We start from the raw sequence: 24,139 nt of genomic DNA, 5'->3' as shown, positions 1-24,139 counted from the left end.
GCCCCTTGGCACATGCATCAGACTCCTATTTATTGCTTGGATTTAAGTCACCCCTACTTCTTTTTTTATCCCTCAGAGTGATTTCTCTGCACGGATCTCCTGCGAAGTTTGCTTGGGCTGAGATTCATATGAAGAGAAGTGAAGGTTCTTAAAACATGCCTGCACACACTCCATGTTCTCATCTCCTGAGGTGTGGAGGTACAGGCCTGACTAGGCTAGCCTGCCCAGATAAATCCAGAGTTCTCTGTTTACTGGAGCAATTCCTTTACTTCTTGTCAAAAGCACTGTGCAAGTAATGACACCTTCCCCTTCTACAAATACTTGTAAAGGGTGTAGAGAAGTAGTTCAGGCTATTAATTGCTGAATCATACATGGGATGTGATATGATAAATCTAAATTTGTAAAGTGCCTGATGGGATTTATTTCCACCCCGAATATGTTACTAACACTTTTCTTTCTACTTACTGCCAGCTTCTTCCCACATCCCACGCTCTTTCCACATTTCATGGTCATTTTTTCCTTGTACTCAATTACGGTGCTGGCATGCTAGGATTACTGCAAAATGACAATGTGCTGTACCACAGCAGACTTTGTCAGCTCCACTGTAAAGGGGGAAGGTATTTTCCAGCAATAAACCCCGTCCCCATGGAAAACCAGGCTCTCCCCGCCCTGGTGCATGCCTCCATGGAGCTAATTTGAGACTCCCTCCGTTCCTGAGGCAGGAGGGCTCCAATTTTCTAAAGCAAGACTAAAAAATAATCTTTCTTCTAGCATAACTGCGTCGTAGATTGCCAACTCCAGCCTTCCTCAGGACACAGTAAATTCCTTGCCCCTTAGTCAAATATTTATTTTCTTAAGCTTGTGACAGCAGATACACTGTTTCCTGGTAAAAATTCCTATATTCTGCAACAAGTGCTGTGTTACATTTCCCCACCGCCCTTGGCTACTTTACAATATATAAATAGATCCTTTGGTGTTTGACTTCATCTTCTCTTGTTTTTCCTCCCAGCAGCAGAGGGGCACAACCGCCGTCAGCCTTTGAGCATGACAGCACAGAGCCCACCAGTGCTCCCCCAAACTACATCAGCCACAACCCAGCAGCAACCTGTGCTCTCTCACTTGGCCTGATGTTTCAACTGTTCATAAAAACCTCTCATAACTTTACCCATTCATGTTATTTTTACGTTCGCACCCACCACAGGACTTATTCCCATTACCAGTTACCATCTTCTACTATCCCCATCCGAGCAAGCTCCAGATCAGGCTTCCTCCGATGCCACAGCTCTGCTATCCATGAGCAGCTCCACAGATGTACAACATGGCGTTTGTGGCCAAATGCAACACTACATTAGACAGTTCCAGTGCAAACCAGTAGGACCTGTGTTTAATGAAGAAATCTTCTTGCAGCTGGAAATAAAGCTGCTCAAGCCCTTTGCCTTTCCAAAGTGGTTTTTCACATTCCAGGCAGGAGTTACTGCTTTAACACGGTTACAGCTTTATTTATTGACAAGAACGCTCCAATGGCATAGAAAAGTATTTAATTTTTCTATCTTCATGTTTACCCTATCTCTCCCTCCCACAGATATTACATCCAAACCTGTGGAATCATTTTTTCCACTGCAGCTCTTATGTGTGAGTACTGGTGCCTGCTGACTCACCGAATCAGGACAGACCTCCTCTTAGTTCTGTCCTGACTCACTCCCTTTTCCCTCCCTTCACCAGCATCACACCAGTTAGTCACTCCTGCCACACCATGTGCCTTAAATTAAGCTCCAACACAGTTTTAAACACAGTGCTTCCCCCTCCCCCCCACACACCCCATACTGTCATTTCTCCAATTTCTGCTTCCCAGGTAATTTATTATCCTTTTTGTGCACCTGAGCTTTTATGTATCACTCTAAGTCACATTCTGCTCCTGCTTTAAGACTGTAATGAACACTGAGGGACTCAAGGAGGAAAAGCATTCATTCTAGGCTAGCTTGCAGGCCTTAGGATGATGGCAACCAGGTTTTGCACATGTAGCTTGTTTTTCCACCAAAAGGAAAGTAACATTCAGACAAGCAACAGTAGCTCTTTCCTCTCCGGGAAAGATCAGATGAACTCTGGTCTGGATTCAGTCCAGTCAGACACAGAAAAGCATGGTGATAGACTTTTTTAGAGGTCCAGACGTTTTTTAAGGCAGGCCCTATTAACATAGTGCAATATATTACAAGGGAGAGCTGTACAGTTTGTACAACCCCCCTTAGACAAGTAACAGTATGTAACATGAAAGGCAGTAAATACAGTCATGCATCAGTCCAGAGCTAACCCCAGAGCCCAGCCCTCAACAACTTTGCTATTTCTCATTTAATATCAATCTTCTAATAAGACAAAGGTGGGAACAAGCATTGAGTACCAGTGTAGTATCTCAAAGACCTAAGACCAGAAACTCATGGAACAAGGGCAAGAGCAGAGATGGGGAACACCGCATAAAGGTGCAGTATATCAGCTTGTTCTAAGGGTCCACCAGCTGTAGGCAGCCACCAAAATTTTAGACAAAAAAAAAAACCCTCTTAAAAATGCATTTAGAGTATAAGGACAGAACAATTTGGCAAGTCTTTTTAGCTATCTTTAGGCTAGGGGGTCCACAGCGGCGTCTCTAATCCTTCCTCATATCCATTTTTAAACTGAAACAGGATAGGCTCAGCTCTAGCTGCTGCAAGCAGCAACTGCAGAACTGCACACTAACTTCTCATGCAACTTTTGCTTTTCCACTTTGAAGTGAGATTTGGCATGCATGCCATAAGCCCTTGAGACTATACAGCACTGGCTTTGGAGAAACAAAGCACAAAGCCAACCAGAGAAAAATCCTGTGCATAAACTACAGGAATCTGCCTTGACAAGGGACCAAGGCCATGTCAGATGTCAGGGGACAGAGTTATGTCAGCAGACAGGCTGACAGAAGAAAGCCCAGCTGGCTCCAGGATAGAACCCAGCTGGCTTGCATCCAAGCACACACTGGTGATATGCAGGCAGTGAACAGCCTTCCTTTGCTGCCCTGTGTGAAGATGACAGTAAAAGCATTACAGCAGTAACATCCAGGAACAGAGTTAAGAGCTGCTTTTGTTCACACTCAGCAAGGAAAGGAGGAATGACGGTACCTCCCCCAACATGTTCTGACAGTCATCTTTTCCATTCCTTGAGTTCCCTTCAAATGCAACATCAGCATAGAAGTTAGTTCCTGCTCTATACTAAAGTCCCAGTGGTTTTTAACACGTTATGCAAGTTCAACTCCATGCTACACAGAAAACAGTATGATAGGCATACCAAGATTTCCTCTCCCCCACAAACCTACAATACATCATATTCTTTATTAAGTATCAAATAGTCTCCAACATAAATTACATCCAAATTACATCAGTTTCAAGAAAGTCAGATATTTTATGTACAATATTTGTCTTTAGTCAGATATACCTTTATCATTTTAACCTGTAACATAAAAAGCAAGCCTACATCAGTACCAAATAAAGCATTAAAAAGGTAACAAATATATAACTTTTTAGAAATGCTTTCAGAACGCTTAAAGTTAATGACAAATATTTTATAGTGCAGCAGTCTTGGGTTTTCAGCTCTCAGACCATTTCTCTGTTCCTGCGGATCGCACAGCAGAGAACCATGCTGAAGATCATGCCAAAAATCTGTGAAAACAAACACATTAGGAATCAGGGGAACAAAGCACACTCTTCTATCAAGAGGGGAACAAGCATAGTTGCTGTTCCTTGCCCACACCCCACATTAGCACTATTCTGCAGTTTGTATACCTACGCCTCCACCCCTAAATTCATTCTCAATCCCCTCTACCCTCAATACTTTTCAAAACAGATCTGCTATAAACTACTGCTCTATCTACTAAGAAATCTCAACCCAGAATATTTGCATCCATGTTTCCTGTAGAGGAGTCAAACAGGCGTGAATTTTCTTGCTAGCACTTATTTCAGTTCTCTAGCAGAATCTTTAACTGTTGCAAAGGAAACAGGAACAAGGATAGCTAGGGTCAAGCAGCATTAGAATTTTCACCCTCTATTGACACTCTGCCAGTACAACCTTGCCACTGCTGAGACCACGAGGAGGCAGACCCTAAGCAGAAGCAGGGAGGTCCAAGACACAACAGGCTCTGCCCTGCCTTGGGGCCCTGCAGCACACACCCTGATCCTGCTGGTGCTTGTCATCAATGGAACAGGCCTGTAGACTGCCATGCCAGGCACTGCTCAGGCTTCTGCAATAAATACCTCTTGGCCATGCAGCTACCCTCTAATCAATCTGGAAACTCACCATTATTACAGCAATGCCAAGGCCAACTGCTCCAATCACATTCAGCTTTGAATTGAAGACATCATCAATGGCAGCAGGGCATGACTGAAAAGAAAGACTTCTCATTAGCATTTCATACATAAGAAAGGTCTGTTTCTGCTTACTTGAGCTACAGTCTGCTGACTGATGCTACACCTGGACCACATCCACCTGCACTGGAGCAGAGGACTCATCTTTTGAAAGCTGCTTCAAACTGGCCTTTACTTTCACATCTTTAAAAAAAAAAAGCCAGGGATGTTCCAACACAAAAAGGTGGAGACATTTAAATACTCTTCAAGTATCTAAATCTCTCCACCACATGTTGGTTACAGCAAGATTCCCTTCTCAACCACTGGCAGTCAATCAGGACCAACAGCAGTAGTACCAGACTTGGCTTGTTACTAACGGCTGTCAACATTTAAGTTGCTCTACTGCTCAGCCCTTCTCAAAATAGATCTAAAGCCACTCCTGGTATTTCCAATTGCTAGTTTAATTTTGCAGACACCTTCTGATTGCACGGGAATGGCAGGATTTCTGAGTGCATACAAACAATCCAGGCTACAGGTAGATTGAGGGGTATCCATTTGTACCTCCCAGGACAGTAACTTTTTTCTTTAGTTGCAAAGATTAAGTACAGCCCTTTCCATAGCAAAAAGAAAACAACTCATGGAAGCCAAGAACAAGGAGCTTTTACATAGATATAAAGATTTAAGAACCTTGTAGCAGGTCAAAGTCTCATCCCAACACCTGTCCTACTTATTCCAGCAGCTGAACACAGCTTCAATTGTTCTTTATCCAAAATGAAAGACTATTGGAGGATTAAAGGGATATACTGGCATTAACCAGTTAATCAGAATATCAATATATTACTACTTCTTAGATGCACACAGATCAGCCACACCATGACATCCCTTTAATTTTGCTGTCTACTGTTTGTTCTTTTCTACAGTTGGGACTAGAACCATAAGCACATCAAAAGTTTGACAGATGAAACTAAAGCACACTTAAAATAAAAGCAATAAAATGCACGTGCTGCTTCAGCTACTCCCATGTAGTCTGTCTAACTCAGAGTGGTGTTCGCCCACACATTTACTGTGTGGTGTTGTATTTCTTGCTGACCCTACTTGTTCTTTCCACAGGAAGAGCACACTGATTTTCCATAAACTAGGCTGATTAGAGGCAAGTTGCTAAGCAAGTGTAACATGGGAATTTCCTGTGGACTCCAAGGGTTTATTCAGAAGCACATCTCATTCTACTCCCAGGGCAGAGGTTTTGGTGAATCAAGTCATGCTTTACCGGTGTAGAAATCGACTCAAGCAAGGACTTCTTCGGACAGGTGTCCATGAACTGCTGCTCAAGAACTCCCGTAATACCACAGCAGTCTAGCTGCAAGAGAAAACAGGAACAGAAAACCAGGTTAAATAATCCAAGTTTTTGCTCTGTGTTTGGTAAAGAGGAACAATAGATTACATTACCTTTTATTACAGGCCTTACACAACTTTGCTTAGAAGTTCTGCCAATGCAACCGCTAGAGACCTAGTTTTACAAAGCCTTATTACACATGAAAGGACAAGATTCTGAAAGGAAGAGCTAGATCTCATGAAAGTACACACACAGAAGTTCTGCTGACAGCCTGTAGCCCTTACAAACATGAAGGTGAGCTCCTCACAGACACACCAGTATGCACACTATGGTGTCTCTAGGTCACTGCCACAGATCGAGTTTTCTAGCTTGCTTCTGAGTATCGTGAAAAGAACAAATCCTATGCATGTCAGAGGTTCAAAGGGACAAAGAGCCCCACACTGAATCTGCTGATACTATACAAAAAATATCTTGTGACTTGTCACTAATACTCCCTTGCTTTCTTCTAGTTTGTAAGACACTAGAATTGTACATAGGACCAGATAAGAAAGAGAACAGCATGAAGAAGCTGCTTTACTGTCTAGTTTTAAGTACAGCCATATACTTACAGCTAGCTGAAATGCTTTCAGGGTCTCTCTGGCAGGTGCTTGAGATCTCTTTGCATAGGTTTCCATGTAGAACTCCTTTAACTCTTCAATAACCTACAAAATAGAGTTGTGAGGTATTACTGTCTTCCCTTAATATTCATTATGGAAAGCTTGTTTTGAGTAAGTCAGTTGCTAAAAATTCTGCAACCTACAATACTCATCCTTTCGACCCGGAAATGGAGGGGGGGAAAACAGTGGACAGTATTTCTTACCCAGTACAGGTGAGCCTAACTGGCATACTCCCCTTAAAAGCCACACCTAAACAGATAAGGTTCAGAGTTTCCCTTCCAAAGCTCTGACTTCTACTAGACGGAGTCAGAGAACCAAGCCTTCGTCCATTGGTTACACAGAAGTATTTCCTACTTGGTTCTATACTCCAGAAGTTGCTGTAGTCTGTTGTGCAATACATGCAGGAAAACAACTGTGATCACAAAGCACCTTGTTTTGACACAATGCAAGATCTGGACTGCTCTTAAGGGGACAGCCCAAACCAGTCATGTTTTAGATACAGAAACAATCAGGCTGTGGCTGACCTTGCTCATATCTAGAGGTGGTAGTTTCAGTGATAACCCATTTTGCTTCACAGTTCAGCCAGGCACTACCTGGTGGGCACCTCTAGCATGAAAGAGCATCTTGGATTCTGGCTTCTCTGCTACAACCTCATTTTTAAATATCAGAGTTTCATTTCTTGTATTGTTTTGCTAGAACGCATCCAAATTCCTTGGGCAATCAAGACTGGACTAGTCCTGGTATAGCTTTCAGTGGACTGTCAACGTTCTGTTGGCATAGTATCAGAGCAGTTTGGGTCAGAAGGAACCTTCAAAGCTAATCTAGTCCAACCCCCTGCTATAGGCAGGAACATCTTCCACTAGATTAGGTTGCTCAAAGCCATGTCCAGCCTGACTTTGAACACTACCAATGATGGTGTGGCCACAATTTCTCTCTGGGCAACCTGTTCAGTATCCCACCACCCTGACAACGTTGAAGAGCAACATACCTTTTCTTTATTTGCAAATCCCCAGATTGCAGCAGCAATTTCAAGGGCAAAAATCACAAAAAGGAAGATGAAAAACTAGAAAAGAAAGGCCACATTGTTAATTAAGACCATGGTAACATAACACAGCATCACACATATAATGCAAGCTCATTCAGTCCCCAGTGTTCAGCCTTGTGGGAACCACCGCTCAACCAGTTTCGAGTCTGAGGTCTGAAATGCTGGTCAGACTGAGAAAGAGGATACACCACACTGAATCAGAACTTCCCAGAAGCACTGGAATGCCTGACTGTTTTCCATGCAGAAGTCCTCCTTTTTGATCAGTGGTAATTAAAACTAATCATCTATTCACTCAGACTTTGAAGTCACCCAGACACATCACAACAGTTGACGCTAATTCTCTTGTCACCCTTATTGCTTTAGGAATCATTACCCAACACCCAGCTTGCCACCAACTCTCAGAGGCCTAATGGTCACTTTGTTGTGCATCCCATAATAGAAATAGAAGTGTCATCTCTGACTACCAGGTCCAAAACATCACTAGCATTTAAAGGCATTTTAGAGAGATGTTCACGACTACAACATATGTCTAGAGGCATCATTTTGCAAGAAATACATAAAATTAAATCCTTCCATGATACAGAAGGGTAATTGTTCTTTACCAGCTATAGCAGTAGTGGTTTATTAACAAAGTTTGCTGGTTATTTGGATCAGTAGTTCTACAAGCGTAGAGATATGCGTGAACCCAGTAAGCTCCAGTGACCCTTCCAGTCTGAAAACAATGAAGTTGCTCTCCAATAATTGGCTAGAAGAGCAGTTGTTAACTAGAAGAGCTCATCCTGTGATTATGAACAGTAGAGGCTTGTTGTTTCAAGGATCAAACACCACAGTTCTGGTCTCAGAGACTAAAGATTGCACAGCCTTTAGAATTCAGGACAATCTATTCAAACAATACTACTCTAATCACTATTTCAGTTCTGCCTTCATACATACTCCCAGTCTTGACACTTCAGTGCCTGGGTAACTCACCAACTCCTGAGGTTGTCCCGTATTCAAATACAAAATGGACATATGAATTTAGGGCCAAAAATAGAAGCTTATTTAACATTTCAGAATTAGGTAGGTGACTATGAGTTTAATGTTGTGAAGCCAAAACAATCAGCATCTGCTGCCCTTTAACTGCACAGTAACATTTTCTTTCTCATCATGCTGTTAAAAATGTAAACATTACCCTGAACACTTACCAGGCCAAGCATGCATTGAGATTCCTGCAAGGCACCACAGCATCCCAAGAAACCAACCAGCATCATAAGCGCACCAGCTCCAATAAGGATGTAAACTCCTGAGGAGGAGAGACACGTCTACAGGTTAGTTGAGACATCAGGAACAAGGTATAAAATTACTCACTCCACAAAGAGCATTTGTAGCTTTTGCCAAGGCTTAAATCTCTTCACTGAGGCAACCCAAGTAAAAAAAGGGCTGTGCTTCATTTTTGTTGCAGTTTCACGTAGCTGGGTACTGGTAGAGAAGGGGGGGCTGCAGAGACGGCTGCTGTAAGTAGAAGCCAGCAGCTCTCTGCAGACCCCAGAGAGTAAACATCAGCTGAGTCAAAGCCAGAGTTGTTGCTGACCAAGGCCCAGTCCATCAGTGATGGTCACAGCACCTCTGGGAATCACATTTAGGAGAAAAAAAAAAACCCCACAAGCAGCTGCATTTTGCCACCAGAGAAGGGAGTGAGAAGGTGTAACAAGCTGTGCAGACACCAAGGAACTGACAGAAGCCCCCATTTCCCCAGTCCCTGACCCTCCCTGTGCCACAATGGAGGGGAAGAAGGGAACAAAGCCATGACTAAAGTGAAGTCTGCTAAGGGAGGGGTGAGGGGAAGATGCTTTAAGATCTGGTCACACTTCTCATTACCCAACTCTTATTATGAAACCAATTAAGAGAGTTTCTTTTTTTTACTCTGTGTTGTCTGTTTTGCCCATAACATGGATTACAGGATGATCTTTCCCTATCCTTATCTTGACTCCTAAGCCTCTCAGTATGCATATTCTCCTCTGTCCAACTAAAAAGGGGAGTGACAGACTGACTTGGTGTGCATCTGGCCTCCAGCCAGGCCTAAACCACCACAGTTTTCAAAGCAAGCATCTTAACTTGTGGGGAAATGTTGTAACTTTTTACTCATCAACACAATTAACATGTACCACTACTGCAGTTCCACAAGTTTTAGAAAGTGGGCAGGACAAGCCACTCACAGCAGACTAAGATACATTTTAAAACTGGCTTAGAGCCAGAGTTAGCTTATTTTCAGATAAAGAGCATGCTGCTGTTAGAACCAGCTGGAACCAGCAATTAATAAGCATCTGAGAATTCTCAAAGCATGCTACCTCTCTAGGAAGGTGGGAATTTAAAGGCATCATTGTCACCTGTCATAAGGCTTCAAATGCTTTCCTACCCTGCTTTTCCATCAGGAAACACTGAATTATTCCACCAGTCACGGTGGTACAAATCCACGCTTCGGCAGCCTAACCTGAAAGCCTGTCTGACTGCAAGAAACTGATTTTACCAAAGCAGATACATCTTCAAACCATGTGAAGTGCCTGAGCCTGTAGACTACCCCGCCCTGGGTTTGGGTTGTGAGTGTGATGGAGCAGAGGGCAAACACTTCTAGGCTAAAACACTCCATTTACACCCAATCTTCTCCTCATAAGCTCAGGAATTGTCAGTATAAGCATTACAGCTGCTAGCTGGTGAGAACAGTAGAAGTCCCAAAGGACTGCAAGAAAGTATTATTGGTGCGATGAAACATGAGATCAAGTCAGCACAAAGCATGGAGAATTATGACATTTCTATCATTACAGACAAAAAGCCCACCACAGCTCTGGCCTTCAGACAGACACCCAAGCAATACTACTTAAAGAAAGTCATGCATAAGCATTTGCAAATGATATAATCTACAAACTGATTACATTGGCTGCCAAAACAAGCATCTACTTGTTTAAGCATACTTAAGTGATTAAGCCTGACGCTTTTGTTAAAAATCACCAGGAAATTCCAGCCCCACTTTAGCCCAGCTTAAGCTTTCTCCATTTAAAAAAACGCCACATCTGTGAGAACCTCTTATTTCTGTTTATTTTTAGTAATACAGAAAGCTTCTAAGGTAGCTTGCTTTGTTACAAGGTGCAGCTTGACACTTTTTTGACTTGCTATTGGAAACTGCAGTCAGCAACTACTCTCAGAACAATATGTCAAAACACGAATTCCTATTAAGCTTCTTTAAGACTCAGCTTAACCTCCAGAGACTTCAAGTAGGTAAATTTCAGTATTTTGCTGCATTTGGCCAGTAGTTTAAGTATGAAATTAAGACTTATGTTTTAGGAGGTGAAACAGTTGTTTTTGAAAACCCAAAATGAGCCTTGTTAAATATTCAGCTAAGTTGAGATTTATGTTCCCATTTAAAGTCTAGTTAAGAACATCTTTGTGACAGCAGCAGAGAACCACCCCATTTGCTATCATGACAGCAAACAAGCTCTCACAGATAAGCTGTCTCTGTGCCTGTTGCCTCTTCATGAAGTCAAGCACGCATGTATTTCAGTATTCTCAACTACACTCTTCAATAAGCTTAATTAAGTACTCCATGTAGGCACAGGTTACCCTGGCTCTATAAGGCTGCCACTTCAGTTGCACCTACCAGCATGCCTTACACCGTCTGTACTGACCCTTTAGACACCACTACAGATGTGGTGACAGACCAAACAGCTCAAGGGGAAGAGCCACTTTCCTTGGCAAGAGAAAGACTAGCCTAACCACCCTGTGATGGTATATGGGGCACAGCAAATCTAGGTGCTGCAGGCACATGAAATCAAAGATCAGGCATGTAGGTAAGAAAGATGTCAACTGTCAGAGGTCTTCAAACACAGTTACTTTCAAAAAAGGCTTGTGGGCCTACAGATGATAGCCAAAGCAGCATGCGTTCCTCTGCCCAAGCCTAAAAGCAACTGTAGAGCTCAAAGTCTTACAGATAGATTAAAATCTGATTCCACTAGGCACTCCTAAGACACTGTAATAGCAAACCAAAACCACATCTGTTTATCCCCTAATTGGTAACCAAGCTGTCTCAGGCTCCTCCTAGACTAGGATCCTGCAAGACCAGAAAATATTTATGAATAAATGCCAGCTGGCCTAACTAAAGCTACATTGATCTGGGTTGCCAGTAATAGCTGCTCATACAGACCAAGGTATTTGTGCATCCTTTCCATTATGGTCAATACAAGTTTAAATACACAGGACTGCCAGGGTTAGACAACAGTATGTGTGTGTGTGCAGAGATGAAACAGAGTTATGGTTTTAGGTAACTCAGGGTGGACACTTTGGAGGAAGATCTGTGACTAGTTAGGAGTGAAGCTTTGCTGAATCATATTGTGAGATGCATCAAGAAAAGACATCCTCCACATCTACCAGGAGTCCCCAGGATTACAAAACACTTACCCAACAGTGCCCAAAGAGAAGTTTTGCATAAGCAGCAAAAGCAACTGTTCATGTGACACTGCTGCAGTCTGCACAAGAACTCACAACAGGGGCTGGCTCTCTGCACCAGCCAGGGGAAGCTGCTCTCTGCCCCACTGAGGCTGTCTGGGGATGTTTTGTCTCTGTCCTTCAAGTTGAAGGTTTCTAAGCAGTCAGGAAATAAGGGTGCAGAACCATGACCTCTCGCCCCAAGCCATCTCCAAGCTTACCTGTGTAAAATGTTGTGTTGTTGGATTCCAGTTCAAAGATGCTTTTGGTCTGTGAATCAAACCGAAGCCATAGTCCAATTGCAAGAACTGCTGTCCCTGCAAGCTGTAAGAACAAAACTTGTTAAAGAATACCAATTAATACATTCACCCCTACATTAGTAACAACAGAAGCAAACACACAATACAGCTCTTATTTAAAAGAGGCCGTGACACCTGAAGAACCAGCACAGGGATACCAAAATAAGAACAAACTTAGTTCCTGACATGAGGCATCTTGTTGACAGATGAGTTTACATATTAAGCTACAGTGCCACAAGAAAACAATGCCTTTCTTGTTCTTTACCCAAGGTTTGCCAAAGCACCAAGTGTCAGTATTTCCACTGACCACTCCACCCATTGTTTTATGCTGGGTGACTACGGACATTGTATAGCCTAGTGATCTTAAATCTTCACACCAGAGGGCAAGCGTATTGCAAGAAAAAACACCCTGTCAGCCAGCTAAAAGTTATACCACATTAAAGATACTAGTAAGAGTGCAGTGTATCACCGTATAGATTTTGTTTTTCCCCTTGCCTAACAGGAATAAGGCCAGCCCTGTAAGTTACCACGCAGACAGGAAGAGGAAAACACAGGCTGCTGAAACAGCAACATTGCTGTGTGCTGATCTGGAACAATGCAATCAAATTTTAGATAATGTATAATTTTATGTTATTATCATCTCTGCCTGTGTGCCTCCAGGTTCCTCTTAACATTGGTGCCTGTGCTTGCAGCAAGTTGCCATGTGTATAAATTAACTTCTGGATTAAGCTTGTGGCAGAGGCATTGGAGAAGTGTTGCACGAAAGGAAGGATTGCACTCTGGTAAGGCAAGTGCTAACAGTTTTCTCTTAGCAGACAGAATCTTTCCCGGTTTAAAAAGAAAAAGCCTGGGGTGGTCTTGCATGAAAAAAAGCAGTAGTCAGGAGAAACTACAAAGCTGGAGAGTGCTTCCCTGCCCTTCCTTCTTTCCTTTGAAGGCCATTAAACTATCAAGCAAGCTCTACAAAAGCAAGGCAAGGGCAGAAATACCACACTTTGCAGCAGTCATTAAAAATTTAAACTTAAGGGTGAGCAGTGAGCTTGGAGTCCAGGGCTTCAGTTAAGCTAAACATGCGTGAAGCAAAACAAGCCTTATCTCTGCTGGGAAGTTCCTTCTAGAAGGGAACAACATTCTTGATTCACCTCCAAGAAGCTGCAAGGCATTTACTTTAAAGTGTCAATTTTCAGTAAGAAGGTGGAAGGCGTTCCCAGAGGCCACATCCGTGGGTATACTCTTTTCACACCAAGCTCGACTCTCCCAGCCCCACACTCAGACTGAGATCCCCTTCTCCTGGCAACAGGAATGCTTGTGCTCACTAAGGCAGGCACAGCTTTGCTGGCTGCCTATGTCTTCACTAGCTCTTCTCCCTGGTAGCTAGTGACAGGACAAGGGGAAACGGTCTGAAGTTGCATCAGCGGAAGTTTAGGTTGCATAGAGGTAAAATTTCTTTACTGAAAGGGTTGTCAGATATTGGAACAGGCTGCCCAGGGCAGTGGTTGAGTCACCATCCCTGTAAAAGAAGATTAGATGTTGTACTTTGTGACATGGTCTAGTGTTGGACATAGTGGGGCTGGATAGATGGTTGGATTCAATCTGGAAGATCTTTTCCAAACATTAACCATTCTGTGATTCTGTGCGATTCTAGGCTTATCTTCAAAAGCAAAGCTCTCCTTAATCTTTTGAAGTCACACAGGACGGAGAGGATGGAGTGAAGCAAGGGTTTAAACGGAAGATATATCACTTGCAGCTTCGCAGCAGGAAACATCCCAACTGAGGTGTTAAAAGGCTCAGGTATCGGTGAAGAAAGAGGGTCAATTCCTGCAGGAAGCCAGCAGCACCAGACAAACCAGTGCTTCTTGCAGAGCAGGCACCCTGCTCCCAAGCCTGCCTCAAAGAGGAGCTGCAGGGTTTTTGCAGGGGAAAAAGAGGCAGTGATACACAACGCCTGAAGAGCCAAACCCATATGGAAGTTTCCAGACCTATGCAAAAAGCGCTTTGTTGGTGCGTAGGCACAGCCTTACTCACAGAGCATGCAGCAAGAACAAAGCCTGCACGTACCTACCGCTGTCCTTGTTAAGGCTACACCGACAAGAGATTGAAGTTGTGCCCGAAGAGCCTTGGTAGCACACAGCATGTCACAACAGGGTTATTATTTCGGTTTAATTGTGCCACAGCTGCACCCCAAGGGAAGGGAGGGGTGCAGCTGGTGGTCTGGCAGGGAGAAGCCTTTCTGCTCTACCCACATTCGCTGCTGCAGCATCACAAAGCTTTCCCCATCTCATCTTGCTCCAGTGCCCTGGTTCAAACACCAGGAGGGACTCAGTGATGGAAAAACTCCTGCACTGCGCTTCTAACCCTACAGCTGGGTCACCCCGTGTTTAACAACACTGAGACTCACTTCCCCGAGTCAAACAGCCCTCCAGTTTTCACAGGCATTCAAGTACAGAACATCAGGAAGAGAACCTACAGCCTCTTGCTTTTCTCGGAATTAGTGAATTACAAAGCCACAAGCCTCAAGCACACCCAGCTGTCTGCACCGACCCCTGTTTGTGGCTCCACAAGCCTCCAGGTTGGAGTGAAGAGCTGGGGGCAGTGCTGCTAACAGAGCAGGGCACAGCAAAGGAGTGTAAAATTAAAACCCAGAGCTGATCCTCCGCACACCTTTAAGGCCAGGCTATTCAAATGCAAACAAAGTCTTAAGTCACAACACAAGCAAAGCAGAAGGCTGGGTTAATGGTCACGGAAAAACTGGTCAGTTAACATTAGGGAGAGCTGACATGCTTAACATGGCTCCTTTTAAAGAAAAAACACACTTAACTTGGGGGGAGGAGTAAGGGTTATTTTTTCTCCTCAGGAAAACAGTCTTCCTGTGAAAAAAATTACCATAGGGAGACAAGAGACTTGCAGGGTCGTGGACCAACGGTAATATTTCATGTCAGCAAACTGCTCCTTATCACTAAAACCGCCCCTATCTCTGTGTGGCACTAGGGAAACCCACCCAATGCCTCCTTACAGGAAAAAACGACTTCTCTTGGTTTACGGAAAACAGGCTTGTGTTCTCAGTTTGTGCTCTTCCTACCCACAGTAACCACTGAGCTAAATAAAAAAAAAAGGGAGCTGTTTTAAAGCAGAAAAAAAGTGACTGTGGCACTAAAGCCAGCCTTGGGGGAAAAGGAAGCTCAGCCCACTGTGCCTGGCAGCATCTCAGCCCAACCTGGCTGCACACCAGCCTCCTGTGTGCCATCTCTGCACACCAGTACTACACCAGTACGTTTTGGCAGTTCGTGTTGGAGTGGTTTTGGCAGATGTTGTTCCCCTTGCCCTTGAAAAGGCTGCAAGCCCCCACCCCACCCAGGCTGCATGGAAGCTGATCTCCTGAAGAGCTGGCTGTTGGGTTTTTAATCCACGTTGTTTTCCCAATCCGACAGACCTGTTTTGTCATAGGAGTTGAGTAACACTGGATATTTTTAAGTAGACCTATCATCCTGCACTGAAGGAGAAATTCAACAGAAGAATAAGGCTGTCTTTCACTTAAGTTAGATGTTTTGCAGACAAAAAAGTAACTAAGTAGTATGTTTCTGTAAGAACAAGTTTAGGAAAGGGGACTCTGAAGAGTTTTTAACTTCACATTCTGGTAAAAGGGTTACTATTTACTCACTGCAGTGGCAAAGCCTGTGGCAGTGATTCTCCAGCGGCAGCATGTCCTGGCACAAGTATGCTACCAGCATCCCAAGCTAGGCTTCTTCCATGCCTTTTGCTTGACTTGCCTCTCTCCTCTACAGATGCAAGGGACTCACTCCATGCAAGGATCAAAGTCCCCGGTCATTCCTCTGATCTTATGAAGGCTTCTTGTCACTATTTTTGCTTCACATGCAAACACCCCCACTGTCTACAAAGGCTCTGCTCCCTGTGTGCACCTTTCTGCCTGTTACAACAGGAGACAAACAGCCTTTTTTGTGCGGCTGCTTTCCCTATGCAATCCAGCACCTTCCCCAGTGAGCTCCAGGTGCAGGGCTTCCCCCCTCCCAATCCCACACTGTCAAGCACCTTCTCCATTACTCTGGTCTTCCACTCGCAAGCTACATGGGCATACCTTGGAGCATAACCAAGGGTATACATGCTATTTCTCTTCAACACCCAGCCTTATTTTTAATCCCCTCACACGGAAGGGTAGCTGTCAGAGGACCCACACTACTGCAGAAGCCACTCACCATGTACTAAATCTGAGAAACTAACCGTCTGTGCTGGAGGCAGAAGCCATATAGAAGATGGCCTTCCTCCCTGCACCAAACCTGCCTGTCTTCTGCACAGAATCATAAAATACCCTGAGCTGGAAGGGATCCATAAGGATCATAGAGTCCAACTCCCGGCTCCACACAGGACCAGACAAGTCAGAGCATGGCACTGAGTGAATCCTCCAGACACTTCTTGAACTCAGCCGAGCTTGGTGCTGTGTCCCCTTCCCTGGGGTGCCTTTTTGCAGGCACTTGGAGCATTCAGTGCTGGGGCATGCAGTCAACCCATTTCTTCCACTTCCTTTCCCTGTAACACTTGAAGTTTCACAGGCCTCCCAGGTGGTCTACACAGGCAGTTGTTGAAGATTGAATGATACTGGTGCAACTACACATTAAAAGCTTAAGCTTTTCAAACTGGAGTTTCAAACTAGAAACTCCAATTTTTGTTAACATATCCCATGATACAACAACACATGATACTACTCTAGAAGGCTGAAATTTTTTTTTTAAATGTTTACCCACTGTTTCGCAAGGACCATTTTACAGTATCTCTTCTGACACTGTCACCTTGAGAAACCACCATCCCCCAAGCAAGCACCCCACTTCCTGCAGATACCTCACAGCATCTTACCTTACCACAGGCTGCACAGCCGATCTCAAGAGGCTCAAGCTCCATCTAGTTACCAAGTTCTCAGAGCTGCCAGACAAAACCATGAGACAGCCCCCACACCCTTCCTTGCCCCCCAGCAGCCACCAGGTTGCTATCAGCCTTTCCTCTACTCCCAAAGTATGGAGGCAGGGACAGAAAAAGCAAGATGCTGCAAGGACTCCCAATATAAGAATCGAAGCCTGTAAGAAAGCCTTTGTACGGGAAGCTGAGTTCTGCTATTTCAACAGACTCAGGCCATGCCTGCACGCAGCCTCCATCAAGTTTGTACCTCTATCAGAAGGTCAGTCAGTATGTGAAAATAGTCAGTGAAAAATACTTTCAGCATTTTCAGCTCAGCATCACATCTAACAAATTACCATTGTGATATTTTTTCCCCAGAAAGGCATGCCAGGCTCTGCATGGCTGTTCCCCATCTAAGTTTTATCTAGGGTGTGCCAGAAACATGCTGAAAATGCCACCATCTTCTCTTCAACTCAAAAAAGTAAACACTTTTAGTTAAAAATTCACTTCTGATCTTCCTCTGCATAAGAGAGCTAACTTTTTTTGCAAGACAGTGGATGAACAAAGCCATGACCAGATACAGCACTGCTGAGCACATAGGCAAAGAAACTGAGAACATTACGAGTAGTAATGAACTGTCTGTCTCTGTCCTGTTACCTGCTGGTACTCTATAAATAAAAATCCATAAACAGTAAGTACAGATGAGGCTCAACATCACTCTAAACCCTTAATTACAGGATTTAGTGGTATCCACAACAGTACAGGTTTTCAAACTCCTGGAAAAAGAGAAACTTTCCTAACAGATGTGCAATGAGTGCTAGCAGTTACATAAAACTGCAGCTATTTCCAAACTCCTTTGGAAAAAAAAAAAAACAGATTGAAAAGGAAGTATTTTCTTTCTGCTTAAGCTAGTTTCAAGAATGCTGTGGGCTAACTTAATGTCACAGTGTTTATTGCAATAAAACGGTGCTCTAGCATAGTAGCAGCAGCATTACAGAATTCCTGAACCACTGCCAAGACTAGCGCCCATTTCATACAAGTTCCTATTCAGAAGTCAGTCTACTACATTTGCAATTTAAATCGCAAGTAGGAGGCAGGATTGCTAGGACTCCCATGTACAGATAGCTTCAACAGTGGGTTTCTCAAGGCAACACCCAACTCCATTCCTGCCTTGGCAGCCCTTCCAGAGTTAAAGCAGACTGAGCTGAGCCCAAGCAGCAGTTTGAGTCACATACTGCAGTCAATCAAATCAGCAGATTACAGAAAGCAAAAGCAGGTAACTTCTGTTCCTCCTGTATGTGGGTGTGCATATATACTAACACACACATATGTTCCTGGTCAACCAGCAAATCCTCTCCCCTACTTGAGCAGGAAGACACTCTACAGATGTCTGAGCACTAAAGTGCTACCAGCTGTTCCTGGTGCGTCAGGCAGGGATTAGATTAACAGCTAGAGCAGCCAGACACATCTTCAAGTTGTAGAAGAGAGCCTCCCCAGGCCTAGTCTTACTTTAGCAGTCACTCCCAAAGACAAGTATGTTTGTTTACATAACAGAACACAGGGTAGAGGGAGGACAAGATAGGTGTCTTATAGTGTAAAGCACCAAGAATGTAACTGCTCAAAGATTAAACATGTGAACTCCTCACTGCATGCTACAGCACTTCTTTGCCTACAACACACTAAATCATATAAAGACATCTGCTGCTAATATTTATTACAAAGACATTCACAAGGGAAACCCCCAGAGTTTCTATTTAATGATGCAAACCCTTGCTTTTGTTCAGCAGCAGAGCACCAGCAGGAGAACATACAGGCACAGGCTGCATATGTGCAGCTATACCAGGCACTTGTCCAACGTGCACCAAGCCAACGAGCAAACAACAGCTTTACTAGGAAAAACACTCTCTCACCAGGGCCAACAAGCCTGACTAAGCCAAATGAATTATGGGAATGAGTGACTAGAGGTAGTCACTCATTACACAAAATAATCAAGCTCGTGCTCACACCAAGGTTGTTCAAAACCAGCTTCAGTAAGGCCACATAGGTGTAAGGCACGTAGCAGGTTTCCACTGACCTCTTGCTAAGCCTCAGTTGACTTGGTAGAAAAATCTTTTAATTGCTTCTGTATCAGCCTCCACGCCTCCCTTACCAGCCCCAAATCAACTCCCAAACCTGCAGAGACCTAAACTGGTATCGCTCATTACAGACCACATCAAAGTTGTCAAGAGCTATAGTCAAGCCCAGATTTGACTACACCAGTCTTACCCCGCTGCTGTTGGGCTGCTTTTTTGCAGCAGTACTTGAACTTCAGACAACATGCAGACACCCCCCCTCTGAGGGGGGGACCAGATAACCTAGCTTACCTACTTCTGCACAACACTATAAACCATTCCCTTACAAGTTAGACAGAAGCAATGCTTAAACCAGACTTCAGGGGCATGACAAGCATTTCTAGCAACCATTTATGAGTCCCCATACTTGTGGTCTGAATGCAGGTATGTTTTATCAGAACTTTGGAGTCCCAAAAGTTTTGGGGGACATACTAGTGAGATATGCCTGGTCTGGGCAAAGCCATCAGACCAGTTACCCTTCATGATCTAGCACAGCATTGCATAATGGAGCTCCTTAGGAATCCTACCTAAACAGGGCAGTCAGCAGCATTTGCCAAGACTAACCTCCCACTTTACATGTTGAACACTTTGCAAAGACACAGAAGTACCTCTGAGAAAAGTTACCTGGGAGCCGCCAAACACCTCATTCACTAGGCCCCCTTGAACTCTGTACTGCACAATACCTGCTGGGGAGGAGTAAGCACCACCATGTGCATGGCCATATAGTCTTCTCCAAAACAACTTCTCAGACTTAAGACCTCTCAGTTCTTGCTCACTCTTTCAACACAGTCAAGGCCTAACTATTATGTGACCAATTGTGATCTACAGACCCTCTGAAACAGGTTTCCTCCATCTCTTTCTGGGCTGAAGAATCCACATTCACTCAGTCTTTGACTGCAAAAACTCTCACCTTCCCATTCCAAATATTATCAAGTTCCACAATGTTTCTCTCAAGGTAGGCAGAACAGAGTAGCACACTAGCACACCATGGCTTTATGCAGTGTCACCATCTTTCTGCTTCTTCATGCCCTTCACCTCTAAAGCTGGTTTTCATCTGCCGCTGAGCACCCACCTGATGCTGTCATGAAACTACCATAAACCCTTTTCTCTCAAGTTTTCACCCTTCTGGCAGCAGATACTCCTGAACCAACTAGTCCGTAACTCCAGGCTGTTTCCTGCTCTCAACTCCCACATTACTTTTGGCAAGTGCCACACTCTGCTCACGTAGCCTGCCATGTCAGCATGCACCCATTGTCAGCGCTCCTGAGTAACGGCTGCTGCTCAAGCACTGAAGCGTTACCTCCCATGCTTCTCACCATTAGATGGGACTGTACTGATCACCATGCTGCTCACTCTTGTGTGCCAGCTCTGCTGGTTCTCTCCACCACAGGAGAGCTCCACCTCACCTCTGCCCCACCTCCTCTCAGCCATTTCATCCCCAACAGGATCTTATTCCAGAACCGCTTGTCCCCACCCCCCACTTCACCACCAAGAGCTTTGATAACTCCAGAAGACATTAAACACGTGAACTAACACTAACCAGTACTCCCAGTTTCCAAGATTTAACTTTGAAGCCTTCAGAAGCCTAACACCACCCTGAAAAACCTGACTTCCCCTTACCCTAGCTACTGACTCTTCATCTCCACATGTACATCAACTTAATATTTTTAAAGAACGCTCTTCCCCTTCCTACTCCAGAGGCACCACATGAACCACTCTCTACATAACCTAGACTAACCTAAACCAAAAAAAACCAGTTTCAAATTAATTGCATTCCAGCACTCTGGCACCAAGTTAAGTGATGAGCAGGAGGTTTTACATAACCACAATGCATTTGTAGGTCTGAAGTAACTGTTGTGGGACTCTGGCAAGTTGTTAATCAGCATCAATTCTATGATTTGCTGCTGTTGTTTCACCGCCTTTTCAACAAGAGGTTATTTCACATCTGTTAGGGATTCAGACTAAAGGACAGGTTGTAGCAGAGAGCTTCCCCAAGCACACCCAGGAAGAGTGGCCCCACTGAACATCATGACTCCTAACACACTTCTATACCTGGCCAGATGATTGCTTGTAAGGTCCCTGGTCTTAACATGTCTGAAGGGGGGGGAAAGGGGAGTATGTGTTAGAGATGAATGGCCAGAGCCAAGCACTCAGGCACAACATTTTCACTCGATTTACTTCCATTACTTAAAGGACTTTTCACATTTCTGATGTTGTAAGAAACATTAAAGCCCTTTTTTCTTATTCAGGTTGTTCCGGTCCTCTGATGCTACCTGCCCCAAGACACCTTCCCTTCACAGTGTTCACTGAAGCCTAAACAGCCCAAAAGATTGCTGCTTTACTCCTCCATAGAGGACAAGTGGTTCACCAACACCATACTCGAAACTCCCCCTTTAATAGTTGCGGTAGAACATGCCCATGTAGTGAGCCCTGGGAGTTAAGGACTACTCCCAGGTGGTATGCAAACACACTTAACCCCTACCCTCCCAGCTGCTCACACTAACTGCCCCGTGGTGCTTCCAATCATCTGTCAGGACACACCAAGGAGAAGAGCATTCATCACCCCCCCCTTTTAACTCTTCTTCCTCACTCTTCCTCTTCATTCCTCCACACCCTAGTCAGGATTAACTGAGCACAACCACAGCCCACACCCCCTCGGGAAGGCCACTTTAAGAGCTGCATCCTCACAGCTCCTCTGGGCAGCAGCACCAGCCTATCCATAGTAAAGCCACCTTCCCCAACCAACACCCCAAGGTGTTGGAGGCCAAGCCTGCATGCTTCCCAGGCACCCAAAGACCCAAGTAAAGCTTCTCCGCTTTATTACCATGAAACCCTCAGACAGCAGATGCCTCCTGAGATGAATGAAGAGACACTCTCGCCTCAGCCCTGGGTCACAAAGCAAAATGGCAGCGCTCACGCTAAACGTATCTAAGGCAATCTCTTTATTGCAACAGGAGTTCTTGAGCTATAGAACAGTTTAATGGAAAGTCCATAGAATTAAAAAGAATAAATCCAAGCAAACCCACGAATATTTTCTCATTTCAACAGCAGCCCCTCACTGAGGTCTCAGCCAGCACCTTGGTAAGGTGGTTTTCTTCTTCTTACCAGCTACATACAGCACTCCAGATAAGCCCCCTGTCTCGTCTCTCCCTCCTGGCAAGTCTCAGGTGGCAACACAGGCTTTCCCGTGCCCTGGTAAAGCTCCTCCGCAACAGCTTCCCTTGGTTGCAGCCCAGTTCCATTTTCTCACTTTGCTGAAACCCAGCTTTAGGTTGAAAGCTCAGAGGTACGAAGCGTATCCATTAGCGCTGCTGCATCTCCCAGCCATCGCGCCGGCAGCGCCGTGACCCACCGCGGAAGCCGTTTCCTTCCACAGCTCTGACTTAATTCCTGCGCATCGGAGGGCGAGAAGGAGCCACACACCCCCAACCCCCTCCACGGTAGCAGAAAGCCTTGAAAAATTTCTGTTTTGAACCCTACGCTTCGCTCCCGCACAGCAGGCAGCTGCACTGTGGCCCCTGGGTGCTTCTCCGCAAGGTAGAGCGCGCATAAATTCAGGTGTCCGCACGCCGAGCCCTTGGGAAGCGGCCGCAAACACCTCGGTTACACCTAGGACACTCCCCAGCAGGAAGAAAAAATAAAGTCCCATCCCAGAAGCTGCGCTGGAGGAGACACAGCTGCTTCTTGCAGGGATGTGCTCCGGCAGACGCAGCTACTTTCAAAACTTTCTTTACGGGACACCACCCGCACGGCCGGTGGCAGAAGCGGCAGCTTCAGCAGGGGCTCCCGCCTAGATGGTTCACACCCACGAGGATCACGAGCGCGAAGCGGGTAGGTGTTAGCCAACACCCCCGCCATCCGTACCCCCCTCGCCCCCCGGTACCGGCTTTCGCACAGCAAAAGCGCAACCCGCAGAGAGCTTCCGTCCTGCCCAGGAGAGAGAAAGCTACATCCATGCCTAGCACCCCCCGGACACGCTACCAGCCGCAGGACGCAGCCTGCGTTACGCTAAGCGCGGCCCCAGAGGGAAATGGAGATGAAGCCGTGAGACGCGCCCTCCGCGGCGAGGCGGCTCCGAGCCCCGCGGGGGAAGAGGCGCCGTCCCGGAGCTGCCCCCGCGCCGGGGCACCCCTCCTGCCCGCGGGAGGGGCGGGGCGGAGCCGAACCGAACCGCCGCCGCCGCCGCTGCCTCGCATGGGCGCAGGTAGCGCAGTCCCACCGGGAGCGGGAGGTGAAAGCTCCGCAGCGTTAGGAGAGGTTGAGGGACCAGGTCCGGGCAAGCAGCCCTCTCCTCCCGGGCAGCGCAAGGACAGGGGGAGGAGGGGGAGGAGGGTGAACCCCCTCTCCCCCCAAAAAAACCCCAAAAAACTAAGAAAGAAGACCAGCCCAGAAACGCCCCACAACAAAAAAATAATCCCACAAACAAAAACACTACAGACGAAGAGTTTTCCCTTCCCGTCCGCCAACCCCCCCGCCAAGTAGCCCCGTCGCGGAGCGCGGACACAGCCCCGCCGCACCCCGTACTCCGCAGCAGGGGCTCCCCCGGGACGGGCGCGGGTCCCTCACCCAGAAAATGAAGTTGAAGCCGAAGAGCAGGTACTTGATGCACTTGGTGCCTCCTTTGACGGGCATGGTGGCGGTGGCTGCAGGAACGTTCGCGGCGAGACTACTTCTCCCCTCTGCCACTCCTTAAATCTGGCTCTAGCCGGGACTCTCCGGGGCGTCCCCGCTCCTCTTGGCTGCCCAGCCTCCAGCCCGCCCCCGGGCCGGGCGCCCAATGACCCGCTACCGCCACCTGCACCGCCCCGCCCTGGGAGCGGCACCTCCGCGCTCCCCTCCGTACACCCCCCCCACTCTTCATCCCCTCCCAAGAGCCGCCGGCGCATTAGCTGTGGAGCCCGGGACATCCCGAAGCGTTTTACCACCCGAGGGACCCCGCTCTCGGTGCGGGGATGCTGCGTTCCCGTGCCCAGCTGC

The 24,139-nt window shown here is 45.9% G+C and overlaps 1 protein-coding gene across 1 annotated transcript; it reads right to left on the bottom strand.

The window, feature by feature from the left end:
- Window positions 1-1,471: 1,471 nt before the first annotated feature.
- Window positions 1,472-23,887, bottom strand: CD9 (CD9 molecule). Its single transcript, XM_084268114.1, has 8 exons — window positions 23,729-23,887; window positions 12,069-12,171; window positions 8,577-8,674; window positions 7,336-7,410; window positions 6,300-6,392; window positions 5,626-5,715; window positions 4,312-4,395; window positions 1,472-3,677 (listed from the first exon to the last, which is right to left on the bottom strand). The coding sequence occupies exons 1-8, from the start codon at window positions 23,792-23,794 to the stop codon at window positions 3,612-3,614; spliced, it is 675 nt and encodes a 224-aa protein (XP_084124240.1). The 5' UTR covers window positions 23,795-23,887; the 3' UTR covers window positions 1,472-3,611.
- Between the last annotated feature and the right edge of the window lie 252 nt (window positions 23,888-24,139).

The sequence above is a fragment of the Gallinula chloropus genome, assembly GCF_964237585.1.
Source record: "Gallinula chloropus genome assembly, chromosome: 1".
In the NCBI taxonomy this organism is placed as follows: domain Eukaryota; kingdom Metazoa; phylum Chordata; class Aves; order Gruiformes; family Rallidae; genus Gallinula; species Gallinula chloropus.
The sequence above is the reverse complement of the archived record's forward strand: the minus strand, read 5'-3'. Positions and strand labels throughout refer to the sequence as shown.

What these genes read in the sequence shown, in the direction of transcription:
- CD9 (XM_084268114.1), bottom strand. Translation starts at nt 23,794, where the DNA reads ATGCCCGTCAAAGGAGGCACCAAGTGCATCAAGTACCTGCTCTTCGGC. An exon ending in CAACACAACATTTTACACAG is followed by an intron (nt 8,675 to 12,068) that starts GTAAGCTTGGAG and finishes TCTCCTCCTCAG; the next exon opens with GAGTTTACATCCTTATTGGA. An exon ending in CTCAATGCATGCTTGGCCTG is followed by an intron (nt 7,411 to 8,576) that starts GTAAGTGTTCAG and finishes TTTCTTTTCTAG; the next exon opens with TTTTTCATCTTCCTTTTTGT.